This window comes from Schistocerca piceifrons, chromosome 3, assembly GCF_021461385.2.
Source record: "Schistocerca piceifrons isolate TAMUIC-IGC-003096 chromosome 3, iqSchPice1.1, whole genome shotgun sequence".
NCBI lineage: Eukaryota > Metazoa > Arthropoda > Insecta > Orthoptera > Acrididae > Schistocerca > Schistocerca piceifrons.
The window spans coordinates 639,587,004-639,606,083 of NC_060140.1; the positions used below are offsets into that span (position 1 = coordinate 639,587,004).

Sequence of the window (19,080 nt, forward strand, 5' to 3'; positions counted from 1 at the left end):
GAACTACTTAAACCTAATTAACCTAAGGACATCACAAACATCCATGCACGAGGCAGGATTCGAACCTGCTACCGGAGCGGTCACGCGGTTCCAGACTGTAGCCCCTAGAACCGCTCGGCCACTCCGACCGGCTGCACGCATGGCGTGATCTGCTCGCTCTCCCGATTTTAATCCCATAAAGCGTGTCTGGCATACAGTAGGGAGACGAGTTACATCGCACCAAAGTCCACCAACCACTCTCCAACTCTTGCGAGCAGCTCTGTAGGGATAATGGTCATTTTTGCCTGAACATGACATTGATGACGTTATTCACAACATGCTTCCTCGTTGTCAGGCCTGTATTGATGGCGTAGGTGATCACACCCCGTAATGAAGTTAAGATGGAAAAAACGAAGAACATTTTCGTCTACTGTTATGTATGTTGCAGTTGTTTACGTTCTGTATTTTTTACATTATTTCTGTTTTGATGCCACCTGTTTGTACCGTTTTGTGGCACAGTAAACGCAACCTTGCGAAATTTCCGTTTCTTGCATTAATTTTGGACACCAGTGTATTTCTTTGAATTCAAGTTACATCTGGTCTACATTTATAATTTTAATTTGAAATAATTGGAGGTGGTCTTTCAGGAAGGCATCAACCGAATTTTTATCTACTTTTTTGAACAGATATATTTTTCGTTATTTTTGGCGGATTTGAGAGTTACAGCATTCAGTCTCGCTACGACAACCCTGTGATCACTAATCACTGTATCCGTTTTGAGGCTCATTGTTAGTTCAGGATTATTTATTGCTAAGAGGTCAAGTGTGTTTTCACAACCGTTTACTATTCGAGTGGACTCATGAACTAACTGCTCGATACAGTTTTCAGCGAATGTGCTTAGCACCATATCGGATGATGTTTTTATGTGTACCTCCGGACTTAAACAAGTATTTTCGTCAAAATATCAAGGGTGAACTGAAATCACTACCAACTCTCTCTCCCCCCCTCTCTCTTTCTCTCTCTCTCTCTCTCTCTCTCTCTCTCTCTCTCTCTCTGCCATCCTCCACCTCCCATCCCCACACACACATTCACTCCAAACGCAAGCAATAAACATAGGGTTACAATTTCATCAGCCAAAAAGTGACGTCAAGGGCATCGAACGGATCAATCCAACTTCTTTTTATTCGTAGTTAATCCGACATGCTCATTCAGTGGAGGAGGCGGTCTAAAAATTTGTCCCATAGTATTCTTATGAAAATTCTTTATTTATCTGCCAGGAATGCCATACTAATATATTAAAGGATTACTAGTTCGAGCATTACGAATTGCCATTTTCTGATCTATAACAGCATGTTGTATATAAAAACTCAGTGACAAACATTTATGTTGCTATAACACCGGATAGTGGTACTTAAATCTCAAAATGACTTACAATGCTCTGTCACAACAATATCATACAAAGTGTGTAAGATAATACCTTTTACAAAATTCTGTTCATATGGACGGATGTAATGGAAAGTCCAGATAAAATAATGAGTGTACCTAATAAGTAAAATCAAATAGTACAGTGCCATAGTAAAGCCGAGGAATTAAATAACACGTGATGATGATGATGATGATGACGTTCCATACCCCGTGGATCGTAGGGAGACGATACGGGAGACCCGCACCGCCGACCACGCAAGGTCCTAGCGGAGGTCGTTTGTCATTGCCTCCCTTCTACCGTAATGGGAATGAATGATTATGATGAAGACGACACATCGCCCAGTCATCTCTAGGCTGGGAAAATCCGTGAGCCCGCCGGAAATCGAACCCGGGGCCCTGTGAGCGTGGAACGAGAACGCTACCGCAAGACCACCAGCTGCCGACAGAAAAAAATAACATGTACAACTCAAAATTTGTGAGGCAAGAACACACTACAATTTTTTTCATCAGTATCCTGACTGGATTTCTGCGGCCAGCCACGAATTCCTCTCCTGTGCCAACCTCTTCATCCCGGAGCAGTAGTTGCAAAATAGGTCCTTAATGCTTGTTGGATGTATTCCAAACTCTGTTTTCCTCTACGGGTCTTATACTCTACACCTCTCTCTAGTACCTTGAAAGTTATTGCATGAAGCCTTAAAATATGTCCTACCATCCTCTCTAGTCTTCTTGTCCGTGTTTTCTACATATTCCTTCCCTATCCGATTCTGGGGAGAATCTCTGCATTCTGTACCTTATCAATCCACCTTATTTCCAACAATTTTCTGTAGCATCACATCTCAAATATTTCGATTCTCTTCTTTTTGGTTATCACGCAGTTCAAGTTTCACTACAATGAAATTCTGTGTTCCAAATGTACATTAGCAGTAATTGCTTCCTTAAATTAAAGCCTATGCTACGTCTGATACCAGTAGACTTCTCTTGGCCAGCAAAGCGTTTTACCAGTGCTAGTCTGCTTCTTACGTCATCCTTGCTCCGTCCGTCAGTGGTTATTTTGCAGTTCGGTAGCGGAATTCATTAACGTCATCTATTTCGTGACCATCAACACCGATGTTAAGTTTCTCGCTGTTCTCAGTTCTGCTACTTCTCATTATTTTCGCCATTCTTCGATTTACTCTCAATCCATATTCTGTACTCATTAGACTATTCATTCCATTCAGCAGATCCTGTAAATCGTCTTCTCTTTCAGTGAGGATAGCAATGTCACCAGTCAAGCTTATCATTGATATACTGTCAGCTTGAATTTTAATTCTACTCATTAACCTTTCTTTTATTACCTTCGTTGCATCTTGGATTTAGAGATTGAACGCTAGAGGAAAAAGAAAACGTCCAAGTCTTACACACGTGTATTCTGAGCAGTTCGTTCTGGGTCTTAGACCCTTATCGTTCCTTATTGTCTCTTTGTACATATTGTGTACCCTTATTTTCCTCGAAATTTGGAACATGTTGCGGCATTTGACGTCATCGAACGCTTTCTGCAGCTTTTTGCTCCCATTACGAACCTCAACGTGAGAATTGTCTCGTTGGTGCCTTTATCTTCCAAAAAGCCATGTGGATTCGCATATAACACACCTTCAACTGTCCTTTCCATTCTTGTGTATACTATACCTGTCAGCAAGTTTGATGCATGAGTGGTTAAGCTGATTGTGCGAAAAATTCTTACCCTTATCAGTTCCTACTATATCTACAATTGTGTGAAAGATGCTTTTTCGGGAAGTCAGGTGGTACTTCGCCAGACATACGTTTTACATACCAGTGTGAGTAGTCGTTTTGTTGGCTCTTCCACCAATGGTTTTAGAAATTCTGATGAATATTATCTATCCCTTCTGCTTTATTCGAGCTTAAGTCGTACAGAGCTCTTTTAAATTTAGGTATTAATACTGGATGCCCTGTCTCTTCTATATAAAGGCGTGTTTCTTCTCCTATCACGTCATCATGCAAGTGTTCAGTTGCAGAGGTGGTATCATTAGCTTATAATCTATTGGTTAATGAACATTGCCAGTATTTGTTCTAATAAGAGCTGTAGCGGAACTGTGGTTACAAGAAACCTTGGGCCAGTGTGCGTTTACAGAGTAGCTCAAGATCTAGGTCAAATCATGCTACGATCTCTGTTAACGCGTAGCGTCAAAACAAGATTACATACTGATGACGTACATCGAACTGGTAATTCAAATAAAATCTATCGGGATAGGGCTTGTCAGTAAAAGCACAAGAGCAGTATCGACAGCGTATTCCGTGTTTTAAGTTGAACCTATCGGAAAATAGCGTGGTACAGGGTGGACAGCAGTAGAAGTTATAGCACAACGAAAACATTTTCAACTTTTAGTCGGTACTAACAAAAAACTACTGGTTTGTGCTAAGGTCTACCATCATTTTAACATCCCACAGTCACATAAGTTTCATCGCTTCATAAAAGTAAATAAAATCAGCGAAACAGGAAGAAAAGTTTTTCTGACTGAATTCTAACTTGTCGTTGCGGAATTCTGCTGGGGCTCTTTTGTTGTTACTATAAATTTGTGTTTCTTATAAGGGAATATGTTTTCTTCCCTTTGAGAGATGTGGAGGACGGTCATATCCTACCGTATATCTGCTACTTGAAGTTCGTAATTCCTCGGATGGAACACAAAGGTGATTTTCTTGCTGCTGTTGGTGTGCCCCCTGTATCTCGTGACGAAGGGCCGCCCTATCTGACCGATATAGTATTTTTCACAACTGTCGCCTTTTAACTTATATTCGTCAGAGTCTGTGTCCTTTTTATTCTCTCCTGGCTCTATTACTGTTAGATATTCTGAAGGCTAACCTGACATTCGGCTTCCGAAATATATGTTCATTTTTATCATAAAGGGCATTGCAACGAACTTAATCTTAACTTTATTCTCATATTGTGCGTTACTATTATCGTTCGAAAGTAACTTTTATTTAGATTATTGTTAATATTGGTTACAGTGCTTTCATGGTATCCATTTGTGATAGCTATTTGTTTAAGCGTGATTAGTTCTTTTTTATGTTGGGCGGATCAATACGCAGCCTAAGCAGCCTGTGTATGCAGATGATGGTATCGTTTAACGTCTAATAAAGTCATCAGAAGACCGAACCAAATTGCAAATGATTTATAAAAGATATCTGCATGATGGAAAAATTGGCAGTTGACCCTAAATAACGAAAAGTGTGAGGTCATTCACATGAGTGCTAAAACAATTCGTTAAACTTCTGTTACACGACAAATCAGTCAAATCTAAAGGCCGTAAATTCATCTAAATACCTAGGAATTACAATTACGAACAACTTAAGCTGGAAGAAACATATAGAAAATATTGTGGGGTAGGCTAACCAAAGACTGCGTTTTATCGGCAGGACACTTAGAAAATGTAGCGGATCTACTAAAGAGACTGCGTGCACAACCCTTATTCGTCCTCTTTTGGAGTACTGCTGCGCGGTGTGGGATCCTTACCAGATAGGTTTAACGGATTACATTGAAAAAGTTCAAAGAAGGGCAGCACATTTTCTAGTATCGCGAAATAGGGAGAGAGTCTCAGTGACATGGTACAGGATTTCGGGTGGACATAATTAAAACACAGGCATTTTTCGTTGCGGCGGAATCTTCTCTCGAAATTTTGATAACCAACTTTCTCATCCGAATGCGAAAATATTTTGTTGACGCAGACCTAGGGAGAAATGCCCATCATGCTAAAATAATGGAAATCGCACGAAAAGATATAGGTAATCGTTCCTTCAGCGCAATGTTCGAGATTGGAATAACAGAGAATTACTGTAAAGGGGTTTCGATGAACCCTCTGGCAGGCAGTTAAGTGTGATTTACAGAGTTTCCATGTAGATGTAAATGTAGATGCTGAGGAAAAATGGTAACCTGAATCTTTCCTGAAGGCATGACACAACATTATTATAACGTTCTACTAGCCACGTTCCTATACGTACTTAAGCTGGACCTGTCATTTCATATCATAATAGTTTGATGTACGAGTATGTGAAGCTATTGTCTTAAAGCTGTAAAATGAAATTAATCTTGGAATACATGGTGTTCAGCACTGCTACACACTCCTGCGTCTCATTTTTAAAGAGGTTCGAATCTTTCAACATTTATCGAAGCCTCTAGTTTAACTCTTAGCTGAGGGAGGATCTGTTGTCCATTACGCCACGTATTGATTTACGTGGATGTCTGTTAATTTAGGAGCGCAAATGTGGTAAAGAAACACATTCGCTTTCACTGAATTTTTCGTAGTCTCAAATCAAAAAAACTCTGTTTCCTTTCGTTCCTATTGTGTTATGGAAGTTTGTGTTCGGGTGTTTCTTAGCTTCAACTATATTATTTGCTACGAAAAATTTTCTTATTTAGAAAATAGTTGTCATTAATGATGACGATCACTTTCCTTTAACCTACTTTCATTGCACTTGCCTTGCTAACGCGAAAATTCATTCTTTACCATTCGATTTACTTTTTTGAAAGTATATGAAATCCTATTTGCATTATTTAAAATTTTTATTTGTTTTGATCGCATTAAACGCCTGTTGTTTCTCCATTTTGGCTTTCTTAGTGGCTATTTCTTTGTCAACAATAATTTGTATTACTTCACCTGACTTGATCCCTTACTGTAAGTTATACTGTAAGCTTTTATTTGATAGTGCTGTCTCAGTTAAATTAGCTACTCTGTTAGTGAATGCGTGTGTAGGTTTTTTACGCAACTCTCTGAGCTTCTTATCATGTCTAGTCATTATTGTCTAGTCCTGCTTGAAATAACTTGATGCGTTTCATTAAACTTTAGATCTAATAACGTCTCTTCAATAGCAGTTCGATCTGTGTAGCTTTCGTCAACATTATACGTCTCTGTTTATAAAATTCTGGGGTTTGCATTTTTAGCCAAAAAATTTTACTTTTAGCTTCGACTGTTCTAGTAGTCTTGGAGGAATTCCTAATGTTTACTGTAGCATAGTATTGTGTAATCTGTAACCTAAAAACCTTTTGTTGAAGTGGATGTTCAACTGTATTGTTGCTATTTTCCTGCGAAGTTTAAGAAAACTATTATGCTCTCCTATAGCTCGGCTAGGCACTCTACTGTCCTTGGCTACCATTATGAGTCGGTGCAGGAGCCTATCCACAAATTTGTACTGCAGTCTTCTCACGAATCTTTCATTTATTTGCCAAAATCGCCATGTTTAACAACAGGCTTTCAACCTGTAACTTTGTCATATTTTCTTATTCACAGAACAGAAAATGGCAATTTATATAGCCAAAACATGTATCAACATTTCGATCTCGTAAAATAAACAAAAGGTTTTCATTACAAGGCTACAGTACAAATCCATTTCATTTTCCTGTGTCGCAAATATGACAGTGGCGTCTATATGCACACCATCGTTTCTATGTATTTCTGTAGCACTATATTTAAGCTGCTCAGATTGTGATGTGTATATCGTAACACATTTACGGTTTTTCAATAGTAAGGCGTGACAAAATGGACAGGAGTTAGCGTTGTACAACACTCGACTGAAAGGTCTCACGTAGTTAGGTTAAATGCTTTCATGTACTAAACTGGCCACGTTATGTAGCCATTAAGATCAGTGGCACTGATGCAGTTCAGTTATCTAAAATTCATGAAAAATTAAAGATACGCTAAGATTAGTTACTGATATGCATGAGGTAAATATTCATTATTCAAAGATAAACAATCATTTTGATAATGGGCACTTTTAGTAGCTGTGGGATGGAGACGTCACATGCTGTGGGTGCAGTGTGGCAAGTCAGTCATGGCAGCAGAAGGAGCCATGGAGTTATCACCCAGCGATATCACAGGGTCACTGGCGATACTATGCTTTTGTTTTCACTCACGTTTCCCAGAATTGCTAGCAGCCCCAGAAAGTCGATAACCTAGGCATGCTTCATCACACAATAGACTGCGTCCCAAAAAGCAACTCCTGACTCTTCCTGAAGTGTGTGCAGACATGCTGAGTTACGCTGCAGCTTCCCAGTAAGAGAAAGGCCATCAGCATCGAAGTCTACCTACAGGCTCAAAGGTGGATGCTGGCAACGGTATGCCACTACGTCATATGGTGGTCTGCTACCTGTGCTCTTCGGTTACACCACCACAAAGCCTGCTGGAAGGGGGCATCCACACTTCCACATCAGTCTTGACTTTGATAGCGATGTTGTGGTTTGCAGTAGTTATGTCCCCATAGGTGCTAAGAACAGCATACACACCCATGCCCAATGCAGGACTGGAACCTCTGTCGGGAGGAGAAGCATAGAGTGTACTAGATGTGTATGATTAGTTAGCAATGGATAATACGACTGACTGTCTCAACGATAAATACGAGTAAAGAGCTATCGGTAAACTGAGTTCTTTGAAGTTTTGTTGGTTGCTGCATTAAGTTCTAGTTACATAGGTGTAGCTTCACAATCAGTATTTCTTTCTTATTTTAAAATTCTGTTTTTCCTACCTAATTACTTAAACTTCTGAGAATTATTGACTTTTCTTCAACATCAGCTGATTCACTGAATGTTTTGGTTCATACTTGGCAGAAATCCAACGCCAACTGACGAGATGGTGCATTGGCCAAGAGTGACTTCCGACGACCTGTTGGAATACCTGGATATAGGCCAGACACTGCAGGTGAAGAAAGGGCTCTTCCAAGAGCGAGTAGACTTCTGGAGATCGCTGCCTCTCAGAGAAACACAGCAGCAGAACAAAGTCAGAGAGGAACTCTGATTTTAGATAAAATGGACGCCAATTTTTTGCTCAAATTCAGAAAACGTTCAATGTTGCGTTTGTTGTTGTCTGTGAATACACATACCACTGACTTCAGAGTATTATCAAATGGCTATAGAAAATGATAAATTAAGTAATGTGTGTTTAATCATAGGAAACAAGACTTCTCTAAATGGGAATTAATTCGATGTGATGGTCATTGTGATTATAATGATAACAAAGAATGTTCCATTATTCCTTGGAAGAACGCAATGCTATGTATACTATTGAACCTCTCCTACAAAAGTGTATATTTTGATTTTCAGGAGTGAGGATATCAAAAACAGTACAAATTCAGGTGAATTCCACTAATAGGGTTCGGTACACTTGCTATTTCACTAACAATTCAGTTTGTATGACAATAAACTAGTGGATTTTTCAAGTGCAAACCAACAGCAAAATGTGAAACAATTGTACAACACTAAGGAATAAATACCATACAATTGTTGTTTGCTTGTGTTTTTTAGAGTGATTTTTATTCGAATTCATAACACCTACTTGTTTATATTCCTTACAGCAGCGAACTTAAAAATGCTATCCGTTTAACTTTTCATTGCAATAATACATCTTTGCGAAAGAAATTTACTTATTTAACAAATTATGTACGGATTTTTAAGTAACCACAACTAATTTGAAAATAATTTTGTAATTTTTCAGTTCTTTTCTTTCTCTAGCATTGGCGCCTTTTTCCTTTAACAACTATTTTATTTTACTTTAATTAGCTATATTTTGCGCCATTGTTTCCAATTTTTGTTCGTTATATTTTGTTAATAAATCTGGAATTGAGAGTTGAATTTCGGTAATACTGGACGCCATTGTTAAGAAGATTTGGCTAATGTTATGAGAAGTTAAATATCAATCGCATTGGCTGTCTATTGTTCGCATTACAGCCTTATGTTGCGTACGCTAAAACATATGGTGGAACCGCTTTGTGGCTGTCTCTGATATCAGATACCTGAAGCTTTGTCAGTGTATACATTAATCCATATCCTTGTTTCCTGCGTAAGATCGTTGAATGTGTAACTTTTCAAAACCCCGTCAGAGCATCCAGATTTAGTCTTTCTGCATATTCCCTAAATTGCTTAAGAGAATGGCAGTATAGTTCAATACAATAAAACTGTCAACTGTCAATTTCTCAATCAAATTTAATACTAACATGTTGTTCATTTACAAAGATATAATCGTCAATAGGACATTAAACTCAATAGCTTGCCATCATTAGATTTTATGAAGTGTAATCTTTGAATTACTGTTATTGCAGGTTAAATTAAAAGCTATGTTTGCTGTACAGCATTACCAGTGCCAGAAAAGTTCCATGGTTTTCTTGGTGTTTTCTGCAGTGTCCAGTTTTGTATTCAATGGTGATAAAATTCTGATACTTTTCACAGAGTATGTACTGAAGACAAGGACTACAGACGAGACCAACAAGCATTATCGCGTTCCATTGTATATATGAGTATAGATGGTGATATTGTGAAGAAATCAGTCAGTATTGGGTTCATTAATCCCTTCGCATACCACTTCTCGTTAACAGATAGTACTGTTAGTGGAGGAGTAGAATGAACATACATATTGCGTATTTTAGTATATATATTTTTCTTTGTGTGTGCGAAAGTAAGCAAATGGTGCCCCCTCCTTTGAACACACCGACATCTTGCGTGGTGACTTTCAAGGCTGACGACCTCCAGCCACTTCTATACGGCAAACAATGAGACAACGTGACCTTCTGCTGAACGAAAGCAGCGATAATGTTAATAATGAACAGGATGTAGTCCTGGTTTCGTGGTCCACTGAGATGTCAAAAATCGCAAACAGAGCAGAAAATGATGAGAACTCATTGGTGATGGGTTTGGGGATAATGAAAAGGATAGTGGAAACTACACGCCGGCATTTATCCTTACAGTAGGCTGCACTGTTTATACGTATATGGACTTCCACAGACATTCTACAATGAAGCCTCGTGTCCACGTACACAAGCTGAAGTCACGTAGTATGTAGTAGCCTAGTACCCGTAAGCTCTTATTCCTTTACCCACTGAAACATTTTCCTGGAATCGTTGAGTGCAAACACAGCGAAAAAGTAGCAGCGAATTGCTGGTAAGATGATGCGTATTTTCTATTAGAAGAACAGGGCTACAAATGAAGTGCTACAGTATTCACAAGCTAAGTATTAAGGGAATACTGTCATGAAATGGTTGCTTCGCTGAATATAGCCAGATGTTAGCCAAGTCTACCTACCAGTTTCCGGTAGAAGTTGAAAGCCTTCCACCTTGTTGAAAAATTACAGAAAATATTCAGTTAAAATTTTGAAAGAAATTGAATGTGAATTTCAGTCATGATTCACGGATCGCCACTTGACCCACAAGGGAACCTCCCCATTGCACCCCCCTCAGATTTAGTTATAACTTGGCACAGTGGATAGGCCTTGATAAACTGAACACAGATCAATTGAGAAAACAGGAAGAAGTTGTGTGGAACTGTGAAAAAATAAGCAAAATATACAAACTGAGTAGTCCATGGGCCACATAGGCAACATCAAGGAGAACGTGAGTTTAGGAGCGCCGTGCTCCCGTGGTAGCGTGAGCAGCTGGTGAAGGAGAGGTCCTTGGTTCAGATCTTTCCACAAGTGAAAATTTTACTTTCTTTATTTTTGCATAGTCATTATCTGTCCGTTCGTTCATTGTCGTCTCTGTTCACTATAATAAGTTTAGTGTCTGTGTTTTGCGACCGCATTGCAAAACCGTGCGATTAGTAGACGAAAGGACGTGCCTCTCCAATCGGAACCGAAAACATTTGATCGCAAGGTCATAGGTCAACCGATTCCTCCACAGGAAAACACATCTGATATACTCTATACGACACTGGTGACGGCATGTGCGTCACATGACAGGAATATGTTGTCGACCCACCTAACTTGTACACTTGGCAAATGGGTAAAAAGATTCTTCTACCTTGCCCGATTTAGGTTTTCTTGTGTATGTGATAATCACTCCCAAAAAAGTGATGAAAACATAAGAGTTTGTCACATAAACTGAAAATAAAAGTTTAAAGTTTTCACTCGGTGGAAGATTTGAACCAAGGACCTTTCGTTCTGCAGCTGCTCACGTTACCACGAGACCACGGCGCTCCTGCGGTCCCAGTGTCCTTGATGTTACCTATCTTCCCTTGAACTACTCAGTTTGTATATTTTGCTTATTTTTTCACAGTTCCACACAACTTCTTCCTGTTTTCTCAATTGATCTGTGTTCAGTTTTTCAAGGCCTATCCACTGTGCCAACTTATAACTAAATCTGAGGGGGGTGCGATGGGGAGGTTCGCTTGTCAGTAATTCTTATGACAACGGCATTGCTTACTCAAGTGCAACAGGAATTTCATTAACAAGTTTTTGATGAAACATTAATAAGTTTTGATCAAGAGTGCTGTAACATGAAAGCATAACTCTGCAATAAGCTCCATCTTGTAGACGAAACCCGTACAAGACAGTGTATTTCTCACCCTCAGAACGAGAAATTACAAATCCTAACAAACAACGACGAAGTTTATGTTGAAGAGTCTATCTGTAACAAGTCTACTTACGAGATAGCTGTATACGCAACGGAAGACAGCATAAGAGTTCTTTGCGAAGTAAAGAAATGTTCGTGGACTGGGTGTGGCCTTCTAGGTCTCTGTTCAGTAGCTTCACGTGTGGTGTGGGGTCTGTTGTGCAACGAGGTTACGGAAGAGCTCCTCATCATACACAGTCTCAGAGACATGCAACACGTAATCGTTGACAAGTTTGGGAGTGGAAATCAGACTTCTCCTCTACATAGGTACCATCCTAGCTCTCGTCTTATGCGACTTAAGGAAACCACAGACGAGCTAAGTCAGAATGGCTGACGGCTCTGAGAAGGAAATAAAGGTGACACTTAAATGTGGCTTTTGTTTGCGCGTATAAAAAGCTGATGCCACCCTGAGCCATTTTCTATGAGGCACAATTGGCGCAATTACTACGCCACAGTTAACGTCCGAGAGTTCTTGCATCCGGTAAAAATATTTGCTTGAGACTACTTGTAACTGTTCAAGATGAAGTACATTCAAGGTCACCCCATCTTCCAGAGACACCCCAGCACGCACCTGAAGCAACTGCATGTGGTACATTGAAGTTAGTACGTAACCCTATACTCAGTCATGCAATCACCCATGGCTGTAGAGTATTGTATGTTTTACTTTCAGCGTAAGTGAACAACCCGATACTCCGTCCATGTATCTCGGACAAAAACGTGACACAAAATGTGTAGGAAAGTGAAGGTCACTATCTCGCGCTCCTCTCCTTTTCTCCTGGACAAAGGGGTACATATTAAAATGATGGGAACCGCCTCCCTCTCCACTTCCTTTTGTGTTCATTTCAACTGCATAAACCTCGTCATTCGTCTGTTCATTACAGGGGGAGCATAAGGTTTATTATAAAACATAATAAATTAACTTATGTATTATTAGCGATAATTTCTCACCTTCTCTCTCTGTAGGTCAATTGTCACGCCTAGTCGTTTTGTACTCTGTGGTGAATGGACAAGATTCTTTTGTAAATAATAATGTTGATATAACAAAGTACCTTACGAAACTCTCTTTCAGATCAACACTGTGTGCTAGCCCAGGGCTCGAACTTGATGCCTTTGGTTTTCACGGGCAAGTGCCGTGAGCTACTCAAGCACCTTCACGACTCATCCTCACAGCTTTACTTCCACCATTACGTCAGTCCTACCTTCCATATCTGACAGAAGCTCTTCCGCAAAACACTAGCGCTCCTGCAGGGATATGGCCTAGCCACAGCTTAGGGGATGAGCTACTGCAGAAGTAAAGCTGTGGCGGCAGGTTGTAAGTCGTGTCTGATTAGCTCAGTCAGTAGAGCACATGCCCACGACAATCAAACGTCCCAGATTCGAATGCTGGTCTGGCACACAGGTTTGATCAGCCAGGGTATTTCACATCAGTGCATACTCAACTACAGAGTGAAAATTTCATTCTGAAAAAAATATAGTTTATTGACAATGAATTTTTATTTGTGTTAATAATTTTGTTATATTAATTAATAAGTTTTTTTCAAAGTTTGTTGAATTTGTGTGATATTAACAATAATTCGTCAAAGCTTCTTTCCACAATAGCTACTTTTTTCGAAATTAATTTGCTGACAGCGAATCTCTTGACATCAGTTGTATTACTTTTGGATCTACTACCCAACAGTGTCATATGAAAATTCGCGCCAGACTTGGGATTGAAACGAAATTTCCTGCTAATAAAAAGTGAATGGTCGTCTTAACAATTTCAGATACCCATGTGCAATCCTTGGACCGACTAAAACTGCCTTATTTCACAGTGTCTACATTCTTAGTTCGTAGTCCACTTAATTCAGTATCTAACGCTTAAAACATTACTTGGATTCCCGCAACAGGTAAAATGAGACAATAAGGAGTTGAGACTAATGTCTTCATCATCATGTGCCTTCCTAGGCTTGTAATTGGAAACCGCTCGGATCATCTATCAATCGAACCGGATTTGAGTTGAGTTAGACAGTCTCCACACATAAAATGTTTAGGTGGGTTAATGAGAGGACAGTGGTTGTTTGTGCTGATTTTATTTTCTCTTTCTTACAGTCTTTATTTTTAACTTAGTACTGGCTATTTCAGTAGCTTTTCTCTCTGAGCATCAGAACGGAGAAGCACTGAGGATACTAGACAGGAGAGCCGCAAGTGTGGCTTGCTGAAGCAGATCCCTTTTGGGCTAACAGAACATGGTCTTCGCAGAACTGCCGGCAAGGGATTGACAGGTAGCAGCCCTCAAGTTGTTTTGAGGAAGGTCGCCTTGGCTAGAGTCATACTGGCGCTCAACATATTGATGCAGTTTCCTGAACGTATACACTTTGAATAGCCAAACTGAAATCATTCATCCATGGATCCATGGTAGGTAGGCATCAGTGCCATGCTGAGAAAAGTGCAGTCATTCAAAAACACCTCCTGCTATCTGCTTAAAAAAATCGAAACAGCTCTGACATATTAAAAGTTCACAAGATATGAAAGAGTTGATGGAAAGCATCGTACCACTTTTTTTTTTTTTTTTTTTTGCTTTTCCCCATGAACAGTGATGTGAGGCTATCTGCTGACTGAGAGAGCACCAAATGGAAAATTTGATATGATATTCGGAGGATGTAAAGACACGACAAAGTTTTTAGAAAATAGGGTAAGAAATCGAGATTATTGTTTTTAATATTTCGTCTCTTCAGGAACCAATTACACCACTGGTGGAATGATGTAAGTTTAAGACGACTGGTTGCCGGTGGGAATAAGGGTGTAGTCAATTCTTTCCTGACTATAACCGGTGCGAGAGTGTTACTGAGATTATCAAGAAAATCCACTCGAAAACGTAACACGAGAGGGACTGTGGTCATGGAGAGATTTACAATTGAAACTTTGACAGAACCATTTTTGAGAAGAAAATGGTTCAAATGGCTCTGAGCACTATGGGACTTAACTACTGAGGTCATCAGTCCCCTAGAACACAGAACTACTAAAACCTAACTAACCTAAGGACATCACACACATCCATGCCCGAGGCAGGATTCGAACCTGCGACCGTAGCGGTCGTGCGGTTCCAGACTGTAGCGCCTATAACCGCTCAGCCACACCGGATGGCTTCTGAGAAGAGTCGGTCAGCATATTACTTATGCACATCTCATGGCCACGACGAGAAAATTCGAGCAATTGTAGCCAATGTAAAGGCTTAGCGACAACCATTCTTAGCACACGCCACTCGTGAATGGAACAGGGTAGGGGTATAAGTTAGTGAGCCAGAAGTACCCACCGCCACACACTCTTAGGTAGCTTGGGGATTATGATGTAGGTGTAGACTTCAGCTCTGGACTTCGTCCTGAACGTATCGATGGTGCACGGGCTTTGTCTCAAGTGGAACAGCAGATTCCATTAGCAATGTTGGGTACAATGTTCGAGATCTCCACAGAACTGTTCTACCAACAAACATGATGAACCGGTCTGTTGATATCGCACCACCAATAATGGTGAGCGTACTTGCTTTAGCATCTTTCACCGCCGTGAAATAGAAGTCTAGATTCATGTTCGGGTTCACATTCCCACGTTCGTCAGTGCATTCTCAGTTCCGTGATAGTCTTCATTTCTCCAGTCAGACAAACAATCACTGTAACCGATATGTAGGGAGGACGTCATAAAATTCGCAGTCAGGTATTTCATTATGAACTAATACCAACCCCCACCAAATAACGATGCCAAACGATAATTCACTCACCTACTTCTCATAGTTAATATTCTTCGGTTGTAATTTTCTTGATTTCATGACTAATTTAGATAATTCTTATTCTCAAGACTTTTTGTAATAAATTAAAGATTTCACTTCAACCATGTCTTCGGTTCGAGTAACCGTTGCCACCCGTGTTAATCATTCAATTGCATACATTTATTTCATTGTGGGGTCTTAAGGATGTCTGCATCATAATTAGTTCTCAGCCATCATTCAGTTCATTCCCTCCCTCCCTCCCTCCCTCCCCACCTCTCTCTCTCTTTCTCTCTCTATCCATCACACACACACACACACACACACACACACACACACACACACACAATATACATATGTTGTTGTTGTTGTGGTCTTCAGTCCAGAGACTGGTTTGATACAGCTCTCCATGTTACTCTATCCTGTGCAAGCTTCTTCGTTTTCCAGCACCTACTGCAACCTACATCCTTCTGAATCTGCTTAGTGTATTCATCTCTTGGTATCCCTCTACGATTTTTGCCCTCCACGCTGCCCTCCAATGCTAAACTGGTGATCCCTTGATGCCTCAGAACATGTCCTACCTACCGATCCCTTCTTCTAGTCAAGTTGTGCCAAAATATCTCTTCTCCCCAGTTCTACTCAATACCTCCTCATTAGTTATGTGATCTACGCACCTAACCTTCAGCATTCTTCTGGAGCACCACATCTCGAAAGCTTCTATTCTCTTCTTGTCCAAACTATTCATCGTCCATGTTTCACTTCCATACATGGCTACACTCCATACAATACTTTCAGAAACGACTTCCTGACTCTTAAATCTCTACTCGATGTTAACAAATTTCTCTTCTTCAGAAACGCTATTCTTGCCATTGCCAGTCTACATTTTATATCCTCTCTATTTCGACCATCATCAGTTATTTTACTCCCCAAATAGCAAAACTCCTTTACTACTTTAAGTGTCTCATTTCCTAATCTAATCCCCTCAGCATCACCCGATTTAATTCGACTACATTCCATTATCTTCGTTTTGCTTTTGTTGATGTTCATCTGATATACTCCTTTCAAGACACTGTCCATTCCGTTCAACTGTTCTTTCAAGTCCTTTGCTGTCTCTGACAGAATTACAATGTCATCGGTGAACCTCAAAGTTTTTATTTCTTCTCCATTGATTTTAATACCTACTCTGAATTTTTTTTTTGTTTCCTTTACAGCTTGCTCAATATACAGATTGAATAACATCGGGGAGAGGCTACAACCCTGTCTCACTCCTTTCCCAACCACTGCTTCCCTTTCATGCCCCTCGACTCTTATAACTGCCATCTGGTTTCTGTACAAATTGTAAATAGCCTTTCGCTCCCTGTACTTTACCCCTGCCACCTTCAGAATTCGAAAGAGAGTATTCAATATTGTCAAAAGCTTTCTCTAAGTCTGCAAATGCTAGAAATGTAGGTTTGCCCTTCCTTAATCTAGCTTCTAAGATAAGTCGTAGGGTCAGTATTGCCTCACGTGTTCCAACATTTCTACGGAATCCAAACTGATACTCCCCGAGGTCGGCTTCTACTAGTTTTTCCATTCGTCTGTAAAGAATTCGCGTTAGTATTTTGCAGCTGTGACTTATTAAACTGATACTTCGGTAATTTTCACATCTGTCAACACCTGCTTTCTTTGGGATTGGAATTATTATATTCTTCTTGAAGTCTGAGGGTATTTCGCCTGTTTCATCCATCTTGCTCACTAGATGGTAGAGTTCTGTCAGGACTGGCTCTCCCGAGGCCGTCAGTAGTTCCAATGGAATGTTGTGTACTCCGGGTGCCTTGTTTCGACTCAGGTCTTTCAGCGCTCTGTCAAACTCTTCACGCAGTATCGTATCTCCCATTTCATCTTCATCTACATCCTCTTCCATTTAGAGATAAGTAAATAAGCAGAAACGGCGTTGCGGTTGGCAACGCCTATAAAAGACAACAAGTGTCTCGCGTAGTTGTTACATCGGTCACTGCTGCTACAATGGCAGGTTATCAAAATTTAAGTGAGTCTGAAAGTGGTGTTATAGCCATTCCCCGAGTATACCGTGAATAGCAGGAATCCGGTAAAACATCAATTCTCAGACATCGCTGTGGCCGGGAAGAGATCCTGCAGGAACGGGACCAACGACGACTGAAGAGAATAGTTAAACGTGACAGAAGTGCATCCCTTCCGCAAATTGCTACAGATTTCAATGCTGGGCCAACAACTGTCAGCGTGCGAACCATTCAACTAAACATCATCGATGTGGCTGGCCCGGGCTGCGCTCTAGACGCGTTGCAACTGACTGCCAGGGCCCAACTCACCACCCGAACTGCCGCCGTGATCTCTCCTCCTCGCACGTTCCGACATCCCCTCTCAGAATGCCGACAACATCTAAAATAATCGTCAGTGAAAATAACGCCAACTACACACACAACCTGACAAACACTGCGCGAAGACCTGAATGGTACCCAACAGTCAATAACCACGTACGAAGACAAATAGGGAGTCGATGCACACACACGCACACACACACACACACGATCGGCGAGCAAAACGCGTCGTTCAGTAGGACGACCGACCGACGATCCACCCAGACCGTGGCCCTGCTCAAGTGACGTGTGGCGGAAATGGTCGGGCGTGCCATGTCGACGCAGACCTCACTGCTGCTCCAACCCGACTGCACTAGTGCCGCATGCAAGTCCCCGACTGGCAGGCCCGAGCTGCGCTCCAGACGCGTTCCAACTGACTGGCCGACCCGAATTCGTAACCCAAACTCCCCACGACAGATGGCGGAAACACGAGCCACTCACGGCTCGGACGCCACCATTGCGTTGTCATCCAGGAGAGTGGTCGTTCAGTGTGCAATTGGCTGACATCTTCTTTCCAGTCCTCTCTGCTCTCTCGGTTCCGACTGGCGTGCCGGCGCTTGACTTTACACTGTAACACATTGCAGGCAAACACATGGATGCTTCCTTCATCGAGACCATGACCGACCACCTGTCCTATCCTGCATAGTTGTAAGTTCCATGTGTACATATATTTTGGGCTATTAATTTTCATTGTAGTTTGACTGCGAGCGCCGTGTCATAGTCCAATGATCCCTGGATGAATACCTTAATAATATGAATGTCTGCTCAGTGCTTCCATAAGTAACTATATGATTTCAACAACATTTTGTTTGATTTGTTCTTGATCCAATATGCAAAGAATTCAAAAGAACAGCATAGAGTAAACAAAAAATTATTCCTATCACGTCCTGACCAGAATGAAAATGATCCTGTCATATCACAAAGAAGGCTAACACATGGTAGGCATAATTATGTATGTAAAAGAAGGGAACTACCCTTTCGACTTTTTTGCCAGCTTCAAAGACATTTAAATCAAAACATTTTGACATATTTACCCTATCTTCCATGGTAGTATTAATACCTGCGTCATGTAACAAATGCTTCCAATAGCTGAGCATTAATTTCCGCTCAATTAAAATGTTTCGTAAAAGGGATTAATCAATTCGCACAATTTTTGTGGGTGCTAGCTCCTGTTCGTCGTTCAAATCTTGCTTAATACTCTGAAGA

The 19,080-nt window shown here is 40.7% G+C and overlaps 1 protein-coding gene across 1 annotated transcript in view; it reads left to right on the forward strand.

Annotated features, from left to right (window-relative positions):
* Positions 1–8,643, forward strand: part of LOC124788914 (venom carboxylesterase-6-like) — a 145,834-nt gene extending 137,191 nt beyond the window's left edge. The window contains exon 10 of the mRNA XM_047256197.1: positions 7,997–8,643. Within this exon, the coding sequence (XP_047112153.1) occupies positions 7,997–8,183 (187 nt within the window). The 3' untranslated portion in view covers positions 8,184–8,643. The remainder of the gene's footprint in view (positions 1–7,996) is intronic.
* The last annotated feature ends 10,437 nt before the right edge of the window (positions 8,644–19,080 follow it).